General features: G+C 38.8%; 1 protein-coding gene across 1 annotated transcript in view; it reads right to left on the bottom strand.

Moving 5' to 3' along the window:
• Window positions 1–21,097, bottom strand: part of GRHL2 (grainyhead like transcription factor 2) — a 120,658-nt gene that overhangs the window by 41,860 nt on the left and 57,701 nt on the right. Inside the window, exon 11 of the mRNA XM_006916641.1 lies at window positions 4,462–4,620. Within this exon, the coding sequence (XP_006916703.1) occupies window positions 4,462–4,620 (159 nt within the window). The remainder of the gene's footprint in view (window positions 1–4,461; window positions 4,621–21,097) is intronic.

Consider the following 21,097-nt stretch of genomic DNA (forward strand, 5'->3'; position numbering starts at 1 on the left):
TGTTTTTTATTCGACACTTAACTTGTTTCTCCTAAATTTATTATTAAAACATGGCCTTAACTTATTTAAAATCAGCCAAGGTATTGAGAAGGGGGTTTGAAGATATATATTTAGCACTTTTTCAATCTTCCAAGATCATTCTAAATGAGAATTAATAAAGAGAAAAAATATATTTTAAAAAAAAAGAACGTGGCTTTATTTCTCAAGTTTTGCACTACAGTTACTGTTTACAATTCTTGTTTTTCATCAAAGATAATGGAATTTATTAAATATAAAGTTATAGACATAGGTATTAATTATAAGTAGATATATATAGACAGATCCTAAATTTTTTAATGCATAATCATATATATTTGAATAAGTATAATACCAAAAAAAGTTAGAGAAAGCCCTATTTTCATCTGCAATCCTGTAGGTATATTAATTAGAAATCAAGCTGGAAAACTATAAATAGTGCAAAATTCCACCTGTTTAAGATTCTAGACCGTGATGGAGAATTGTACAGTTTTAAAATAGAATAGCTCTTAATTCTTTTGCTTTAGAGGATAATTCAAATTAATCATTTGCATTTACACGACCATTTGAAAAGTGCAAAGAAATAAACCTTTTCTCTTTTTAATCTTCCAGGAGTGAGTTTGGCGTTGAGTTTTAAATTTAGAGCTGCGAATATAACAAATTATAGCAAAAAATTTTGTATATAGCTTATTAGAAAAATTAGTAGTGGTTAAGGTTAATATGCTCTGCATGCCCCATGAGATGTCTTCCTTATAAGTTTCCTAATCCTCAACATCAGGATATGTAAACTAAAAACTACCCAGTAGAAACTCTTTACATCACTAGCAACTTAGAATAAATGTCAATATTCACCTAACATCCTCGAATTATTTTCTTCTAGTTAGCACTGATATGTATTAGACCAATATTTAAAATGGGAGCTTTAGAAAAGGCTGCCTACTTTCAGATTGGCAATGTTTGTCAATACGATTATTTCTAGTTTTTATACATCTATATAAACAAGCACACATAAATAAGGTGTTTTCTTAGCCATTTTTTTCCTTGCTGCAGATTACCTTTCTATGACTTTTAGAAACAGATGCTTTGGATAAACCCATAGAACTCTCTTTTCTACCCTCTCCTTTTTAGAGATAAAATAACTGAATGAAAATTTATTTAAAAAATATTTTCAAATAAAAGGTATAATCGATCATTTTCTTTATTTACCCTCTTCGTTTCTTATGTCCTTATTTTATGGCTTAAGCGAACAACAATATAACACTCCTTATTCTTCATTTTTGCTCGTTTTTTTTTTGTATTTATTACATCAACACTGTAGAAAAAATAATTATATAAGCATCCTATAAGCCCTCTCTTTCCCACTTTCAACTCTAACTACCAAAATAAAGGTAAACGGATTGCCCAGTGCCTCCATCCATCCTTCCCTCCCTTTCTTCTTGCTCCTAATTTTACTCCTCACTTCCAAAAAGGAGATTCATGAAGGGGAATCTCACAATCTCCCTTGAAATATCTGGTATAAAGTAAGGGAATTCAAGTTATTTTTAAATACTTAAAAAATTCCATGAGGTACATTATTTGAAAATGTTTTCTTAATGTTTAATATGCTGAATTAAAGATATAAATAGATTTATTTTGTTTTGTTTTTAAAGTCTACCTTGGCTCTTTGTTGAGGTTTTTGGATTTTGGTATTTCATGTGTAAAGTTATTTATCAATTCAAGGGATATGAGTTCAGAATCAGACCTGTATTTATATCCAGCTCCTCTACTTTTTCGCCGTGTGACTTTGGACAAGTTACTGAAGCTGGATGACCCATTGTTTTTTCACCCACACAACTGTGTCAATTGACTTAACTGGCCTCTGCATCCTGGAGACTGGCTAACTGTCCCTGAGGGTGTTCTACTGCTCTGACAGGTAGATGATTGGCACTAAATGCAACTGTCACAATTTGAAAAGCTATTGAGATTTTATAGATATTTATCACTATGCTGTATGTCTGTCCCTAAACCCAGTGCAGTTCTGGTTAGGGTATTTCCTTCTCTCTTCTCATGACCATCTCTGCTCTCTGCTGACAGAAGCCCACTTCTCCTTATACTCTATCACTGCTAAACCAGAACTTTCAGACATTTTAATGGCATAGTAGACTTTTGATACAACTGACTGCAGCACCTTTAAGAGTGCTGGGCAATACTGAATTAGCTACTCACTTCTATTACCCCTTTCTCTGCTCTCGCCAGGATCTAGTCCAAAGTCATATCCTTTTATATTCAGTTAATACCTATATGCAGTTAGGCGGCTTATTCTATTTTTCATATTCTCTCCCCATCCTCCCTAATTTTTAAGTAATTATACTAAGTCTACATTGTCAGAACATATCGTACTGCCATTACTCTCTCTCTCATCATTTAGAACTAGATCTATAGGTAAATACATACTCAATGCTTACCATCAGTCCATTTATCCATGCCTTTATAATCATATTGTTTTTCTAAAGTTTGTTCTCTACTAGATTCCCCAAAAAAGGATTATTCTATGAATTTCTGCTCATTGGTTTTTTTGTAGGGCTGATTATTATTATTATTATTTTGATGGTTTTTATTTGTTTTTGGTTTTGCCTGTAATTTTCACACTTGAAAATCAGTTTAGCTGGATATAAATTCTTTGGCTCACATTTTCTTTACTTAATTACCTTAAATAGCATTGTTTCTGACAAGATGCTATTGTTGAAAGTCTGAGGATAAAGTTTCCTTATAAGTGACTTAATATTTATTTTATTTTACTTAGATGTTAAAAAAATATGTTCCTTTTTTCTTAACTATTTGGTGTTGGCTATCCTGGGTCAATTTTCCCTAGTGCACTGTGAGCCATTCAAATATGTGTACTTTCTATTTTAAGTTTCCCTGATTTATTCACTTTAGCATTTGCTACTCCATTGTTTAGGTTTTCTTCCTTAAAGATTCCTATTATATGTATATTGGATCTTCTTTACCTCTCTACTATCCCTATTATTTTCTCTCACATCTCTTTCTTCATTTCTTCTGATTTTAAAAATTTTGTTCTTTCCCAACTTGTATTCCTCTTAAGGCATTATCTGTTATGTTTATTCACTCTTGTGTTACTTCTAGTATAGTCTTTATAGATTATAGTATTTTAATCTTTTATTTCTAAATTCTTTCCTGAATCCTATCACATCTCTCTTCAAATCATTCTGTTCTCTAAACATCTTATGTCTTGAATTTTTCAAATTGTGATTTATGTTGATCTTCATAACTTCTATTATTTTCTTAATTTCATTTACCTCATTTCAGAACATTAGGCTACAATTTTCACCTGTTTTATGAGCATGTTTTTCTGGCAGAGAAATCGGTCTGACCTTAATATCTTTTTTATGAGACATTATATGTGGCTCAACTATTTTTCATTTCTGTTGGTCATTCCTAAATGAAACGAGTAGGCCAGGATAGTTCTTCTAGCTTCGTGGCTCTCATGCTCCTGTTTCTGGTATATTCACAAAATGGTTAAAAGAGAATAGTTTTGTATTTCTTGAAATCTGACTATTCTGTATCCTTTCCTCTCCTTATTTGTAACTTCTCTTTCCATTGCACCTATTTTTTTTGTCCAACTCCCAGCAGATTTCTCTCAGAGCAGGGTTTTTGTCTGAGAAGGGAACTTCAATTTATAACTTTCCCGAGTTCATATAGCCCAAAACACTTCAGTGTTCTGTCCCTTTGCACCAACCAGCAAATTAGAGACTACAGAATCCACACCCTCTCACTCCAATTTTACATACTGTCCTCAGATGGCCCACTTCACTCTTCAGTGAGTACTTTGGGCAATTCTATAGGTGTCCTGTTCTTTGATAATCGAGTGGCCCATTGCTTTCCCTAAAGATGCTGATAACACACAAGTATGAAATTGTTGATGCTTAGTCCCACTTATATTTGGGATGTGTAAGGATCCCTTGTAACATAATCACGGATTTTAGTCTTTGCTATTCTAATTGCTTTGTCTCTTATGGTGGGATTCAGGAAGATTCAAAAACTGTAACTCCTCTGGAGTACATGTTTACTAATAAACTTATTTTATAGGTGCCAATTCCATTCCAGAAAGCTCTAGATGAAACCCCATTTGACCTACAGAATAATAAAGGTTACACTGATGTGTCTGGGACAGAACATTCACTTAATTATCTAAGTGAATCAGATTCATAGCACAGTACAGTGTCAATCAGTCATTAAATTAGTGGTAAAAATGACTGACAAAAATATACAGTTGACTCCCTAGATATTTGATAGGAACTGAGAGTGAAAGATTACCACTCCCACTGTGATCGATAAGGTGATTATTTTGACATCGCCAGATGACAGAAGGTGACAAGAGGGAAATGTCGTTATAAGTAATATCTAATAACAAAGATACCTTTATGACAAACTGTCATCTTTACTCACTTTGTCACAGAAGACCTTGATCTGGCAATAAGCTCTATGAATGGGTTTATTGCTACGATTATTATAACTGTATGTATCAATCTGAATCATCAAAGGAAGTCCTTTCACTCCTTTTTGGGAGGAGAAATCTGTACTCAGGCAATTGACGGTGATGAAAATCTGAGGGAGAGAGAAAGAAAGGAAAAAGTTCATAAGTCACCATAAAAAAGATATATAAAAAATGCATAAGGCTTAGACTCGAAATCAAAACACTACACCAATATGTAAAGACAACTGAAGAATATTTGGATGCTCTGACATAAAAACATTGAGCACATAAAATATGATAAATTATGTAATTTCTAATTATAAATATATAAAAATTTTTACTTTCATATTTAATCTTGAAACAATAAAAATTACTTTCCTTAGAGTATACCAGCAGTCTTATTTTTTGAAACATGCATAAGTTAGCTTGGTAAAACACTGTCTTCTCTCAACATATTAAAGCTATCACTTCTCTAATCTCTGGCCTGTTAGATTAAAAACAAACAAACAAACAAACAAAACAAAACAAAACTAGATAACACCTTCCTTTGAGCATTATTACACTGAAACTTATTTCTTTACATATCTGCTTCTCCTACTTGACTATTAAGATTTAAGACCATTTCTTATCATTTCTGTATTTCTGTATTTCTTATTATTTCTGTATTTCTTATTATTTCTGTATTACCTAATGTAGTGCATGGTGGAGCACAGGCAGTCAATAAACATCTGATGAATGAATCGATGAGTTTATCTATAAAAAACCCACTAGATTGGGAGTCAAAGCTCCAAGTTTTAGTCCTAACTCTAACATTTCCTGGCTAAGAAACTTCAGGCAGGTCCTTAATTGTCATCGGTTTTCAATATTCCCTTCAGATGACTTTTTAAATCTTTTCCTGAAGGACAAAATGTAAATACTATTATACAAGAAGAGAAAAAGTAAAAGAGGAGCTGGCAAAGGGAAGACATGAAACAGGAAGACAGAAATGTAGTAAAGGCACCGGCATCCTCAGCTTACGACATGGAGCCTCAAGAGGTACAACAGAAATTACATGCATCCAAAAAGAAAAGGAAACTCAAGAAAATTAGTAAAGATTATAGTACTGAGCAACAGAAAAACTAAAAACAATAATTTTATTATAAAATATTGGGAGAAATAGAGAGAGGAGTATAAATGACTAATTTATCCTCATTTTACATAGTAGGTAGATGTCAGTATCTATATACCATTTAAAGTTCATATTTCATGAAGTTAGAGATATAAGTAAGGCACCTAAATTTATGTGGTAACTCCATGAATATTAAGAGATGGTCTCTGGGAAAAATCAGGAGTATGGTTTTTATACTCTTGAGTATAGTATTATACTCTTCGTACTATTTTCATCTGACACCATATCTATTATTTTTACTTAACATAAAATTTTAAATCACTCATTGTTTTAAAATTATACATTTATGGATTCTGAAAGCCATTTCATTAAATGTATTATTTGGCCCATGTTTTATTTGGTCCCCTTACATTTTTATTCACCTCCAAACCCTTGATCTGAAGCCTTTAGCATCACAGCAACACCACAGAGAATAGTTCTGCAGAGAGCAAAGACCCACTGCCACGGGCTGCATTTTAAAATTTAAAGATCATTCAAAGTTTTTATTTAACTGCCAGGCATGATCTAATTCATTTCAAGCTCTATGCCTATATGCTTTTGGTAATTTACACAAAAAATTTTTTTAAGCAAGAATAATCTTTATTCCTTGGAAACACAGTTGTGAAAGTATATCAATAAGATTAAAAGATTCAGAACACATGTATTTGTATGTAGCACATACACTGCAGATCAGCACACCTGCTAAAATGGAAACACCTGTAAACAAAAATCTTAGAGACAGTTTATAAGTCATAAGAGATTCCACTGTGCAAGGCATGCAGATGATCCCTTCTTTCTAGATAGATTTTTGTGTTAACAAAAAAACAGATCGAGTTTCAGCAATAAAGTATCTCAAGAGATGTCAATATACATTGTTTAAAAGCTTAAAATGTGCCGAAGTACAATTAGCTATATAAAAGTGGCACAAGAATTGATTTCACAAAAATACTAATGAAAGATATCTCAGGCCTATCAAGAGAAAAATGTTTGACTTGTGGCTTGAAATGGGGGATGGGAATAGTATTTTGGCATGAGTTCTACCTAAAAGACAACATGTATCTCACTTTTAGTGCTATATCTATACAAAGATCATTAAAAAAAAAATTTTTTTTGAGCTCCTTCCTTGCCAATAAGAGACACATTAGCAAGGCATCACACATCAATTGCATTCAAGGCCAGATGACTGGTCTTAGGGACATGCTAATTACAACAACTTTGTGCCTTGTGCCACAGGCTCTCTTTTTTCTGGTCAACATCTGAAAACAAGTGCCACAGATACATTCATTTCATTCATTCATTCCTTTTATTAGTTCACTCATTCATTCATCCTATAAACATCAACACAAGCCCACAATGGGTCAAACTCAATGTTAGAACCTGCAGATAAAGAAACTCAGCTCCCTGCCTCACAGAGCAGACAGTCCAAAGGGAAGACAGATGGGCAATGACCAACATGGGTGGTCAAAACTCTCCAAAGTGAGATGTGGTCGGAGGCCATGAGAACACAGAACAGAACACAGAACCTGGAGGACACTTGTGAAATACAAAACCCACACAGACAATGGTATAAGACAATGGATTCCATCATATATTATTTAAGAATGATAGAGAAAAAGAGCGAATATCAAACGATTCAGGGGCCCTGAGTGATGAGGACTGCTAGGAAAGAACATGCCTGATTCTCCTACTGAACATCCTAGGTAAAAGGAGACAGAAAATTCTGTCTGCTGCTCCTAGAGCTGCCCTAATTGCAGAGAACATTCATTCATGCAACAAACCTTTTAAAATACCTACCATGTCTCTGAGGCTGTGCGAAGTACTAGCGCAAGCGCACTAATTATGATCCTGGCAATCAGAGAAGTCAGGGGCTAAATGGAGAGAGAGACAACATGACGGTGCCCTAAAGATTACAGTAACTCCATCAAACACTGACCTTCAGGTCAAAAAATAAAAGCATACTTTCTTAGGAACACTTGACTTTCTTTCATTGTTATTACTAACAGTGGGATTATCTTGGTCAGAATGTATAAATATAATTTTATGTTGGCAAACCAATGACCACTCTGGTGAGCTACGCAGTTGTCCGTGTTTTTGGCCATGTATTCTATATACAAATCTTCCGGTTGGTGCTGTAATACACAAGGGCCTCAACCCACACTGGTTATTTTCCACTTCCTCATTAAGCTTGCCTAGTACTATAGAAGCCAGAAGAGAAAAGTGTTCTGATGAATATTTCCCATGCTATTAAGATTCATGGTTGGCTCATTGATTTATCCATACATCACTCACAGCGGACATATACTCAGACAGGCAGGAAAAAGTATTCATTGTGGCCTTGTCAGCTCTAAGTCTCGACTAAGAGAGTTGGGCTGATGGAACGTATATATTTACAAAGGCCACTTGACTGGAACAGACCCCCTGAATAACAGATGCTTACTGGCAATATACTACAATAAATAGACTAAATCCTCCTTGGAGGAGCGATAACAATCAGCCACCTAGTAGAATAGGTCTTTAAAGGTCAAATGAGCTACAATACTAGACGACCAGGAGATAGGCTACGTCTCCTTCATAAAGGTCCTTTAATAAAGGGTCCAATGGGTTGTCTTTGATTCATGGCATCCCGATTCTATAAAAAAATAAACAACACTAGAATTTGCCTTTTTAGCTACATGGTATTCGCCTCCCAGAGTCATCCTAACAGACAAAGATTTATAATAGGGTTGGCACTGCTTTCCTCTTGCCTGGCTGCCTGACCCAATAGCAAAGCACAGTTTGAGTACCTGGTGATATCAATCATAGTCTCGCTGTGCTGCACTCAAAACCCAAATGGTTGAACTTTAACTGCAGTTGGCGGGTCGGGGGAACGGCAGGGGTGGGAAGGCATAGAAAGACATTAACTAAAACATTGGCTTGGGAACCGATAAGCATTAATTTGTTTCATCTTGCAAACCCAACCATGTCCCAGCTCCATGCACAGCAGGCATATATGAGATCAAATTTCTTGAACGTTTATCTACAAAGCACTATTTGTGAACATGTATTACAGAAAACTTAGGGAAAGGTATGCTTTTCTCCAACAAATGTTCATCCAGATGTCAAGCATGGAAAGTTCTTTATAACTTCAGTAGGAGCCCTGATTATGTAAAGAGCATATAAATGTGGCAAACAATGTCCCTGTCACCCAAGAGTTATAAATGTTACATATGTTCAGATAATATTTTCAGAACCTCGGTTATAATTTCCTATAATTCTAACAGTTCCTACTTTATTTTTTAGAAAAAATATTCCTTAAATCAGGTGCATCCAGGCAGATAATAGATACATTTTAAATTTTGTCATTGGTTCAAAGATTGATTCCGATAGAAAGATTGTTTCTAAATGCACCAAGACCTTTCCAGAAATAGAGGCAGTCTTAGGACAATTGACATTTTTTAAAATAAAATCATATTTCTACATATGAATTATAATTCCTATTTGTAGTTCCTACACAGGACAAGTGACTTTGCCCAGGTTATAATACGTCTCAGTTGTGTGCTAGGTGTAGTAAGATTTATTAAAATAAACACAGATCAATGATGGGCTTTAGAATTGCTACATTAAGTTAATTATTAACTCCTAGGATTTTTCTGAGTGCCGCCACTAAAATAAATGAGGCTATCTTTGATTTACAAAGCAATTTGGGGGTTAAAAAAAGCATAAAATCCATGATTTAACAGAAAGTATTTATTTTCCTCTTTAAGCAATTGTATTTTGCATTTTCAAGATCTTTCTGATTAAAGACCACGAAAGCTATTTATTTCCTAAGGTTGAGACTCTGAAGAGCTCTTTTCCAAGAAATGGCATATGTATTAGCTTCTGAATTACAGGGTCATGTTGTACACCATAAAAATCATCATTTTCACTCTAAATCATTAAAAATATATAAATACGTAAGTGTGCTCTTGCCAATTTCCCTACTTCTTGGTTCTTGGAATTATTAAAGACCTTAAAGACGGTTTTCTTACATTTCAGCATTTTTCTTCCATTTTATATGATTGTATTTGGGTGCGGATGCAATGCCAAAGAAGACAGAAAGATAAACTAAAAGTAGATAATATTAACATACGAAATCTCAGTCTTGGGCATTTATTTATTTCTTTATGCTTTAATTCATCAAATATTTACCAACTGCCTGGCATTGTGCCAGGAGGTGGGACACAAGAATGACAAGACAGATTCCCTGCCTGCAAAGAGCTTATTTTTTGTTGAGGATCTAAGAAACTTCTAGATTTCCTGATGCCTCCATTTATATAGCACTTTTAGGGAATGATTTAAAATCTGATAATATATTTCTTTACTTTCTCCTCTACATCTGTGTACACACACATGCATTTGGTTTACTCACATATTCTACCATAGTTTTTTTATATTCTTTCAGTACTCATTTTTTTTTCCATTTCTAGAACATACTAAGTGTGTTCCCAGTTGACAGCCTTTGCTGTTTGCTCTGCCCTCTACCTCCAGTGCTGTCCCCACAGATCCTCACATTGCCAGCTCCTTCTTCTCATTCAGTCCAATGTCAACTCTTCAGAACTACCTGCTTTGACCACCCATCTAGAGCTGAGTTCCTCCTCCTCTTCCAGCCTCAGCCCATGGCCTATAGCACATGCTACCACACTGCTCTTTTCTATTTTCTTCATATTGCTTAACATTACTTGAATTTATCTCATTGTTTATCTGTTTAGTGCTGAATTGTCATGTCTGCTCCATGAGGCCGTAAACCCCTAAGAGGAGGCCTCTTGTCTCCCTCGGGCTCACTCTAGTCTCAATGCCAGACCCATGGTAGATACTCGACAAATATTTGTCCAATGAATTAAGATAAGATTACTTTTCTAAATACACAGTTCCATCTTCATCCATGCTCTTGCTTTCATAAGCAAAACCTCCTAAGAGCTGAGATTGTTTTGAGTAGCTCAAGTTGTCAAGATAATACAGTAGGGTTAGCTGGTCTGACCAGGTTTATCCTCAAAAAATATTATTTGTCCTTATATCAACAAACATAAAATCAGCACCAACTATATATTCAGTATGTGCGTCTGTCTGTACACACAGACATACACACACACAAACGCGGAGGATGCTATATATAGAGGATGCTATGGGAGATATAGAAATCAATAGTAGCATCCTGCCCTCAAGGAAAAAGTGGGATCTAACAGTTTTACCTGTTGTATAAGGTATATAATTAGATACTAAGTTAAATATTGCAGACTACACATGCCGTCAGAACTTGATGAAAAGAAGAAAGCTCAACAAGTTAGCCAGGGAAGATTTCCTATTGGAGTCCTGAGCTGGAAGAAAGAGACCAGCCTAATGATGGGAGAGGAGGGTTTGTATTAGGGAGCTTAAGAGGCCTGAAAAAGGAGGTTGATGAGGGAAGAGGCCAGCCAAGATGCTTGTATCACTGTGATCAACTAATGAACATTTGATGAGGTCAAGAGTGTATCCTTGAAACCAAGAGAAGATAGAACTGTGGCCACAGTATCCAATATCCAGGTTACAGAGAGGACATGGAGAGTGAGGGCCGAGAAAAGTCATCGGGTTCAGAAGTAAAGAGGGTCTGCACCCCTTCCAGAGGCTGGACTAGTGGAGGGAAGGATGGGAAACTAGATTGCTGGGGCAGGTCAGACACAACGTGAATATGAAGAGGAGGCACCTTCGCTGAGAATTTGGGCAGAGGAAGGAAGGATGGACAGGACACGGGAAGTGGGCAGCAGGGCCCAGCAGAGGTATTCTTCCAAATGCGAGGAGGTGTTCACACAATAAGAAGAATGAATGTAAGAGTCCGCAAAAAAAGAGGAGTCTGTGGGAGCTAAGAGCCTCAGAAACAGGGATTAAATGAGATCAACTCACAAGTGAAGTTTTGTAAGAAGAAAGACAGAGCTTTCAATGGAGCTGATCGGCAAAATGAGAGGAAAGTACAGCAAGAAAAAATGTACAAGAGGCTCAAAAAAGTATGTACCTGGTGCAAATGCTAGCACTATGGCCTTGGACTAATTATTTAAACTTCCTGGGCCTCACGTGCCTTATCTTTTAAATAGAGATAATAATCTCTACCTTAATACCATGACACTTAAAATGAGATCATGTTTTAAACCATAAAGTGCCATGAAAATCCAAGGGAGTTTATTATCATTGTTCCTCAATCGACCAACAGTTTCTTGTGTATCCTTCTAGAAATATTCTATGGACAGACAGAATACAGATCCTTTTCTTTTTTTATACAAATGGTAGCATAGTAAACATAGTTCTTCATCTTGTTTTGACAATAAATTTTGAAGATAGCTTTTTCTCTCTTTTTTAAAGAGCCATGAAATACGGAGCGACGACTTCTTTAACATTAGTTTTTTTCCAGTTTTTTCATATATATTCTGTATTTTTTATGTTTCATATATTTCATCTTATAACAATGATGCAATGCATGTATTTCAACATGGCTTTTACACACATGTGAACATATAAATTCCTGGCAGTACTACAGGTCGTGTCATTGACTATATTTAATCTGAATTTTGTCTTTACTATTTCACTAGAACTGCTTTCTCCAAGGTCAGCCTTCCCAATAGCAACCTTATAAGCAGGAGATCTCTAATTTAGTATGCATCCGGGGGGTCTTGTTAAAATATAGATAGCAAGGCTCTACCCCCAGAGTTTCCAGTTCAGAAGGTCTGAGGCAGAGGTCCAAGTCTGCATTTCTAACAGTTTCCCAGTGGAGGCTGATACTGCACGTGGAGACTCAGGATAGGAGAAGCCACTGCCTATAGCACTGACTTCGTTGGCCAGTTCCTCCTTCTCCTTTTCCTCTCCCCACCACCTTCCTCTGTACTCTCCGTAGCAACCACCCCTTCCTTCCCTGGTCCTTCTTCCTCCAAATGCTCTAAATGGGGTGGGTTTAAAGTCCCATCCTTGACACTCTTTTGCCCACCCCGCTAACACTCTCCCCATCAATCTCATCATTCCTCGGGACTCCGGCGATCCTCTCTTTTAAAACAGCGCTAACTTCTATCCTGTGCTCCACAATCCTCGCCTTTCTTGTGCTTCCTTCCCACAGGCTGCACCTCTGAGCACCCATTCTTCCACCTAGCATGTGCTACTTCCTTCCGACTTCCACATGTCTGAATTCTACCTGACCCTTAAGACACAGCCCACGTGTTACATCCTCCCTCATGTCTCCCCTGACCCCACAGGAAGGCGATCTCGCTACACGCTGAAGTATTTAGAAGTAAAGTATAGGGTGTGTGTGTACGCATGTGCATATGTGTGTGAAAGGGAGAGCGGTCAATCAAATCTGGCAAACTACTAACAACGGGTCAATCTACATGAAGGGTATGTGGTATTAATTGTAGTCATCTTTCAACTTTCATTTGAAATTTATAAAAATAAAAAGTTGAGAGAATACTTTAAAAATAAACATCATAGTTATCCCCCTCTCCAGAACTCTCCTAGCACTTTAACTCTATTTTCATTAGAGCCGTTATTTTCTACCTCGTACTGCAGTTATTTATAGCTATGTCTCAGTTTCCTCCCTCCCTAGCCCAAATGTTCTCTGACAGCAGATGCTCTGTCCATGAATTCTCACTGCCTGGCCCAGTGCATGATATGCAGCAGGTATAATGCTTTAAAGGAATGACTGCCCTTTTGCCAGAGATAATGTATAAGATATTACTACTAGATCCTCCCAATACAAAAAGGCATTGTGGAAAGAGCAAATGCTTCGAACAGCCCAGGGTGAGAATTCCAGTTCTGCCGTGCATTAGCTGTGCAACCTTAGGCAAGCTTAGCCAACCGATCTGGGATTCAAATTCTTCATTATTTAAATAAAAAATTACATCCACTTAAAAATATGAATACTACATGATGTATAAAAAGCACCTGGCAGAATGCCTGGCATATGGTAATCACTGAACAAATATTAGCCATGGTGCACACTCACACAGACACACACATACGCATACACACATCAGTCCATGAAATTCAAGTCTGTAATCTAACTCTCTGCATACACACGACAGTTCACGCATGTAAGTTACAGAGCCCTAAGCAGAATTCAGGTCAGAAACCATGGATACTCTCATTCTAACAAAAGATTAAGCTGTTGATAACTTCAGCAAGATGCCTTCCGAAGACTATTCCTTCTATATATGAATTAACTCTAGCTTTACAGCTTTTCCTGCCATCCATTACCTTATAAAACTGGAACAAAAGCATGACTTTATTTAAGTTCAATACTGAAGACTCCAGCAAATGTTTACCTTTCCCTTTTAAAGCCTCCATCACCCATACCACGCCCCAACAAACACATAAAATGCCATTTGCCCTGCTTCACAATGTGTATCTCAACCTTTCAAGAGCCCTCCCAAGAGCTTCCCCCAACCTTTTCTTTACTTTTGAGATCACGGAAGATGTCCTTTAATAGTCTCTAACCCTCCATAAGATAATCTGTTTAAAATTGGGCTCGACTTAGGCAAAACAGTAGAATGTAACTTTTTTTAAGTCAGTAATATCTATCAACCCCATTTCATTTGAGACTGGCTTATAAGCAGAGAGAGAATGCCCCAAGTGCTGGCAGGAGGTGGGGACAGGCTGGGGGATGAACTGGGTCATGAACCCACAGGGCATCAGGAGTATGGCCACCATCGGCCAGTCTTTTGCTTCTCTTCTCATCCCGACAATCAATATTTACATATCTTCTCTTCTCCCTGGAGTTTAGCAGAAAGAGAGCACAATCCGTTCAGAAACATCCCCTTAGAAAGCGTGATTGATTTATCAACACTACAAAACTGTAATTTTCTAAGGCACTGTGCTTGACACACAGTGAGAGCCCAATAAAATCCAATTAAATATTTTAGAACAAAAAGAAATGTTGAAAGAAAGGGTGAAGGAAGGAGAGAGCAGAATAATAGATTTGGGGTAATTTAATGGATTTGCCATGATTTGGTAATGAATTTCAAGTCAGCCTTTTAATTAGCATAACCTTATTTTCCACTCAAAGAGACCGAATAATTTGCAGTGTACAAGAACATCTATATTTTCTCCAATTTACTACCTTTCACAGGCTGTAACAAAGCACTGCCATTCTCACCATCCTGTCTTTTGAACTACTTAAATTGAGATGAGGACAGAGGCTGTTTTTCCTATCCATCAACAGCTGATGGAGCAAAGCTAGGCTGCCTTGTTGACCACAAGCTGTACCTTGAAAAGACAGCAGTGGGAAGAGAAAGGGTCGACCCATACAGGAAAGAAACCTGGACTTCACATGGAAAAAGTAAGTCATCCTATATGGCAACTCTAGTTATATTTCACAATGTGAAGCAAGCCGGGACACGAGCCACAGTGAATGCCCTTATGTATGGGGCAGCCGCAGGGCGGTGCCTGCGCACTACACCAACTTCATCTCCTTCCTGAAGAATGGACTTACAAACAGAGGAGAGAACTTTTTACTCCCAACTTTCACTTCTATTTCCCTGCTCGGCCAGCCGACTCATCTTAGCACATCCATGTTCTACTCTTCACACTGGATCTCAGTTGTTCTATGGTACCTCCTGGGTATTAGAGCAAAATCAGGCACAAAGGCAATAAATAAAGCAAAAATATAAAGAGGAATGAGGCTCAGAGGCAAAATCAACATGCATCCCCTCACCTTGCATTTTCTCACAATGTCAAAAAGCCCTTTGTGTAAATCCTAATTCTTTTAAAGCATCCAAAGGGACCCAAAGTTAGAAGACTCCATAAAATGAATATTGCTCACGTGTAAATATTTACTTCCAATTTACCAGCTTGGTAAATATGGGTTTTAGTTTATTTGATTTGTTAAGTTGCAAACAAAGTAGATAGCCATTGTGTGCCTTTTGCAACCTTTATTTTCTCTGATAATAATTGTCATTCTGGCTTTGAATTTTTTTTTATGCTCTGCTTCCCGCATAGTGTTGCAAAAAAGAGTACACAGTGAATAGTCTTCACTATTCAAAACAGAAAAAAAAATACATAAAAGAAAAGTGTATGGAAATAACATAAATGAGTATAAAAATGAAATTTTGGACACCAGGGAAAGGAGCTAGAGATAAGTGGGGAAAATGGAGAATAAATGTGTAAAGGTAAGGAGAGAAAAAAAAAAACACTGATATGTCTCAGAGTTGTAATATCAGAAAGCATGTACTGATCTTCAAGTAATATGGAGGTAGTAGTTATGCAAATGATGTGATCACTAATGTTAAGCTAACACACACACACACACACACACACACACAGTTGAAGAGGGCAAGGAATCCAAATAGTCCTCACGTCTCATATCCATTCTGGTCAAAGATTTGTATGATATCAACAGGTAATATAGCAGGGCAACCAAAGACATGGATAGGGAGAGACCTGTGTGCTAGAAATGTTGGACTAGTAAGCCCACCTTTGTTGGTGGGGAGGGGGACACAGATGGGACACAGAGGGTGACTTGATTAAACTGTTTTGCTCAAGGAAATGGGGCTGATCATTTGTTTTCTTTCTTTCTAGATTTCTATATCTTGTGCCCTATAGGTTTCTTTGAGAAAGAAAATCATAGCATGCTACGGTCTAAAAAAAAAAATTACAGATTTCCTCTGTTGGGATGGTTAAGAGCATGGACTCTGAACTCAGAGGGACATGAGTTCAAAGCCCACCTTTGCATCTCCTAATCCTGCAGTGCTCGGTACGTAGCAAGTTAGTATTTAGTGGAATGTGAATCTGAGATGCACAGATCCATGGCTTCTCTCAGCCTCTCTGCTCCCAGCCCGGCCCCACCGGGTCTCAGACCTGCACATCCCAATCCCACCGGGAAAATGTGTTAACGAAGATGAAAACACATCCCTGATCTGTGTCCTTGGGCCTCTAAAACTGCAACAACTCTCTCTCTGTAAGTTTCTCTCCAAGCCCAAAATGCAGGAGGAAAGTTCACCACTGATCTCACAAGGCAGAGGGCTGAGCTAGCCAGTCTCCGAAGCCCCTCCTGCAACTCAGGGCGGAAGGTGGAAGGAGGGGCAAGGTAGGCCCCGCCCCAGAGAATAATCACTCTACTTCTGCAAGGCAGAGGTGCTAGTCTAGAGGGCAACAAAGAGTAACCCAGGAGAGGCAGAATTTCATATTACTGAATTATAATAGCTTTTACTTTTTAATCCTAGAGATAGGGGGATGGGCTAGGTGTGGATTTCTCCGTTTGTTGGATGACTGAACAATGCTGGCCGTGGGAGGGGAGGAACATTTTCACTGACTCCAGATCATTCCAAAAGGCTTGGTTGCAGCAGAGGGATTAAAAAAGGGTTCATGGAAAGAAGTCTCCTTCATCTGAGGTTCTTTGTAAACCACGAGAGGAGTGAAGCATAGAAATTGGGGGGAAGGAAGGTGCAAGGGAATTGTATGGTGTTCCAGGGGAAAGAAACAAAAAGGAAACTCAGTTTTCAAAGAGCTAAGGAGCATCTTTATGCTCAAGTGATCCTCTGCGGTCACATGAGAGAGCCCTTTGCAGCACACCGAAATCGGTTTAATCTTCAAATCCCTGTGAACAGAGGAAACGGCACGGGACAAAAATGAGGGGCCCAGTTTCAAGAATTTCTCCTTAGAAATCTGGGAGAAAGGAGAGCCTTTAATTAGGGTTCACTGTGCTCCTGCTCTGGGAGGTGATGTCATTGCCTGGAACAAGGCAGCACTCAGTGCCAGGAATCTGAACTCACCGCTCTTTAACAATTCAATAGGGTCTTGCGTGGGAATTCCTCATCTGGGGGCTTAGTGACCAACAAATCTAGTTTGTAGGTACCACTGTTTGGCTAAGGGAAGAAAGAAAAATTGAAGTAACTTTTTAAATGAGTCACATGAAAGAATGTAAGACTGCAGTCCTCCCATTAGAATCATGTGGGTGGGACCTTAATCTGTCAATTTTAATAATCTGTTTTAATAATCCCTGCTCTCCTCCCCACCGTTTTCCAGCTAAGGAAAGTGAATCTCAGAAGGGAAAGTCACAAAGCCGGCTATTCCAGTGCCGGGACTAGGGCCTCGTTGCCCAAACCCCATTTCGGTGCCTTTTCTTCTGTACCATCCAGTGCCTAGTGTCCTATCAATTTCCAGGTGGTAACAGGGTGGACACTCATAACCTCATCCACCTGGATGTCACCTGAGTCACTCCCAGGAACCCAGGGATACCCGTTCACATCATGTGAGCTTCCAAACTACACAGACCCTCAGGGGGAAAAAAATGTCCTGTTGGAGACTATTGAGTCACCGCACAGAAAGACACTGTGGCGCAACTGGCCAAACCGGTCCTGGGTGGGAGAACTCGTCACAGTGCTGCCAGAGTCACGCTGCCATCGATACTGGGCACCAGGAGCTCATTCCCAAACCTCGATTTAACTAATAGTTTTAACACCTTCACTAGTCAAATTTTTTCTATAATTAAACTAAACGATTAGAATTTCACAACCTTTCCTTTCTTCTATTTATGCTAAACAAGTAGAAGTAAAATGTAGGTCAGCAACAGAAGAAAAGGTAGAAATATGCTCTGGGAAAAGCTGTCTACCTTGTCATCAGCTCTTGCTTATTCACATGTGGTAAGATGACCAACACTGAACTGCTATTGTTTGTTTGTTTGTTTTACTAAATGCACCAGAACTTATATGTCCAAACACAGGCTACCCTTCAACAAAGCCATTTTGGGAAGACATACGGTTTTCTCGAATGATCCTGCTGGGGCTCAAAGTGTATTTGTAGTGTCTCTTCTGACACTGTCTTCTTCAAAGCTGGTCTTGCGCAAAAGAAATCTCATTTGTAACCCTAGAGTGGTATTCTCCAAGTTGTCGTATGTATTTACATGTGGGCCCAAGTGATTTCCGGTGTTTTTTTAAAACGCCTTCGAAGATCAAGATTTACAGCCATTGAGGGCATTCAAAAGGATGTCACAGTAACGCTCTTTAACAGTGCCAACCCGAGTGACCTCTGGTCTGCTGCCAAAGGCCTGGCCGGAGGAGCCAGTGGGTGTGGGAGGGGATCCTGGCCCCATTTCTATCAGTCGTACCATGTCAGCCTCTATCATGTCACTGCTTTGCCCAACGCTGAAAGTCAACGAAGATATAAACTGCACATTCGGTTGTCTAAGTGAGTGTGGAATTTCTGTCCTCTGGCCACGTAAACCAAAACATCATGGAATGGGGCCTCAGGCCTGAAGCCTACAAAAGATTTCTGTGTAGATGATACCAATAGGAACTCAAAGCAAATGTAACTGCTCCTGAGAAGAAGTCCATCATACGAAAATCATAAACATTTCCATTGTGAGAGGGATGCCTTTACTTCTTGCTTTGTTGAAAACCTTTTTCTCAACCACATGATTTTGTTTTTTGCAGTCTGCTTATTATAAAATCAGTATTTCAAAGAAATACCCTAGGCTCTGTGAGTTGGGGGAGGGAGATCTTCTTGGCCTATGAAATGCTATGGATTTAACTTTTAGAGTTTTTTTTTTTAAGCCTTTCCAGTATTTTGGGAGGAAATTATATGGAATTATATTTTATTACTTATTGGTTATTCAAACAAATTTTGCTACAACAAGCAAACACTGCCATTTGTCAAGCATATGTGAGCTTAAATTCTCAGCCTGAAACAACACACATGCGCAAACACGTATTTATTTAAAGGAAAGTACCTATAGTAAATGGGTGAATTCGTCTTAACTGGGCTGAAAGATCAAGTCAGCTCAAATTAACTGCCTCGCTGGTTTACCGCAGAGCCTCCATCATTCAATCTGTCCATTTCGTTTTAGGCATTTTCTTTAAAAGGTCCCTATTGACACTAACAGTTAATACATATACCCACTGGCACTCACTATCACAGATTGCACGATAATGAAAATTAGAGCTACGAAGATCACAGCTCACGTTTACAGCCTGCTGCACACTGACGAGGCGCTTCCAGTGACAGGATCCCAGTGACTGCAGCAGGCCCGCCTCTCACTCCTCACACTGCCGAGTGGTTACTGGTTCCCCCGCCTCCCTTCCCACAGCACTGGATTGTCACATGTCACACCCAGCATGATACCCGGGACAACCGAGACAAGTGGAAAAGTTTGTTTTGTTTTGTTCCGAGTGAAGGAACTGAGGCCCAGAGAGGTGAGATGCTTTGCTAGGGACTCTAACCCCGGCCCGCTGGCCCATCGCACAGACTGCCCTTTATCTGCCATTTCTTTACCTAGCCTGGGGTGGGGAGAGGGGCCTGAAGAGAAAGTGCGGGGCTTGGCTGAGGAACTTTAAATGGAGGCAGAGTGGACCCTAGAAGACGATCTTCCCTTACACTTCTGTGCAGGACCTGACCTCCCACCTAGTGCAGGGCCTCCTTCCTTCCCACGGATGCTGTGAGTCACTGGAACATTCTCCAGGCTGCTCTGGCACTCTGTTGCTGCTTGCCCATTTAGGTCACCTTTCTTGGGCCTAAAGCCAATTTCATTTACACTGTTTTATACATGAGTGAAACAAGACACTGAGCAATTCATCTCCTTCTATAAGTCATGCCCACGAACTCCCATCCAGCTTCCTTTCTCGCCCAACCTTCCCCCAGCTCGCAGACAATAAAGCATTGAAAGGCGTTGTTTACATTGACCTTTTCATTAGTTTGAAGACAAAGTTTTGTAATGCCTTCTGTAGATGGTACGTAACTGAAGTAGAAAACAAACTTATGTTTCATCTGGAACCTTCTCTTTAGAACAAAATAAGGATCAAGAATCAGAAGGTATAGAACACAGAAGAGCGGGCATAGCAGAAAAGTTTGGAGTTTTCATAAACTCAGAGAAACTCTTGGCGAGAAAGTAAATCTGAGTATCAGCAAGTCTCACTTTTTTACCCAAACCAGTGCAATGGTGGACGTCTGCCCTCAGGGCACACCTTGCTGGAGATTGTACCGTTGCCCTTCTTAACTACACTGGCACCAGAGAGAAATAGAAAAAGCTTAAGCCGTCCCGATAAGAAAAAAATAGCTCAAGGTCACAGTGGCTATACCCCAGGGAGTGAAGTTCAGACACCTGCAGCCCTGCTTCCTGCCCCCTCCCTCAACCAGGTTATGGCTGGAAGGAGTCCTGGGGTCAGGAGGCATGCCCAGTCCTTTACCTACGAAGATGTTAGCTCTGAGCACTTTCCTCCCTCTGAAGGAAGGCAGCTGTTACAGAGGAATCTGGGAACATCTGTGCAGGTGGAAAAGGATTCCTGGCCCAGTCATGTCAGCCCCAAGTGCTAAAATGGAGTCTGGAGGGTTTGGGAGGGACGAGTAGCTTGGAACATTCTGCAGAAGGCCAGGAGGAACAGGTACACTCCTTTTTCTCCTTTACCCCACAAAAGACGGTTCAGCGGCATATAACTGAACGTGTGTGACTTCTAAAGAAAGATAATAGGTTCATTTCCTTTGATTCTGGCTCAAGTTAACAG

Source organism: Pteropus alecto, unplaced genomic scaffold (assembly GCF_000325575.1).
Source record: "Pteropus alecto unplaced genomic scaffold, ASM32557v1 scaffold164, whole genome shotgun sequence".
NCBI lineage: Eukaryota > Metazoa > Chordata > Mammalia > Chiroptera > Pteropodidae > Pteropus > Pteropus alecto.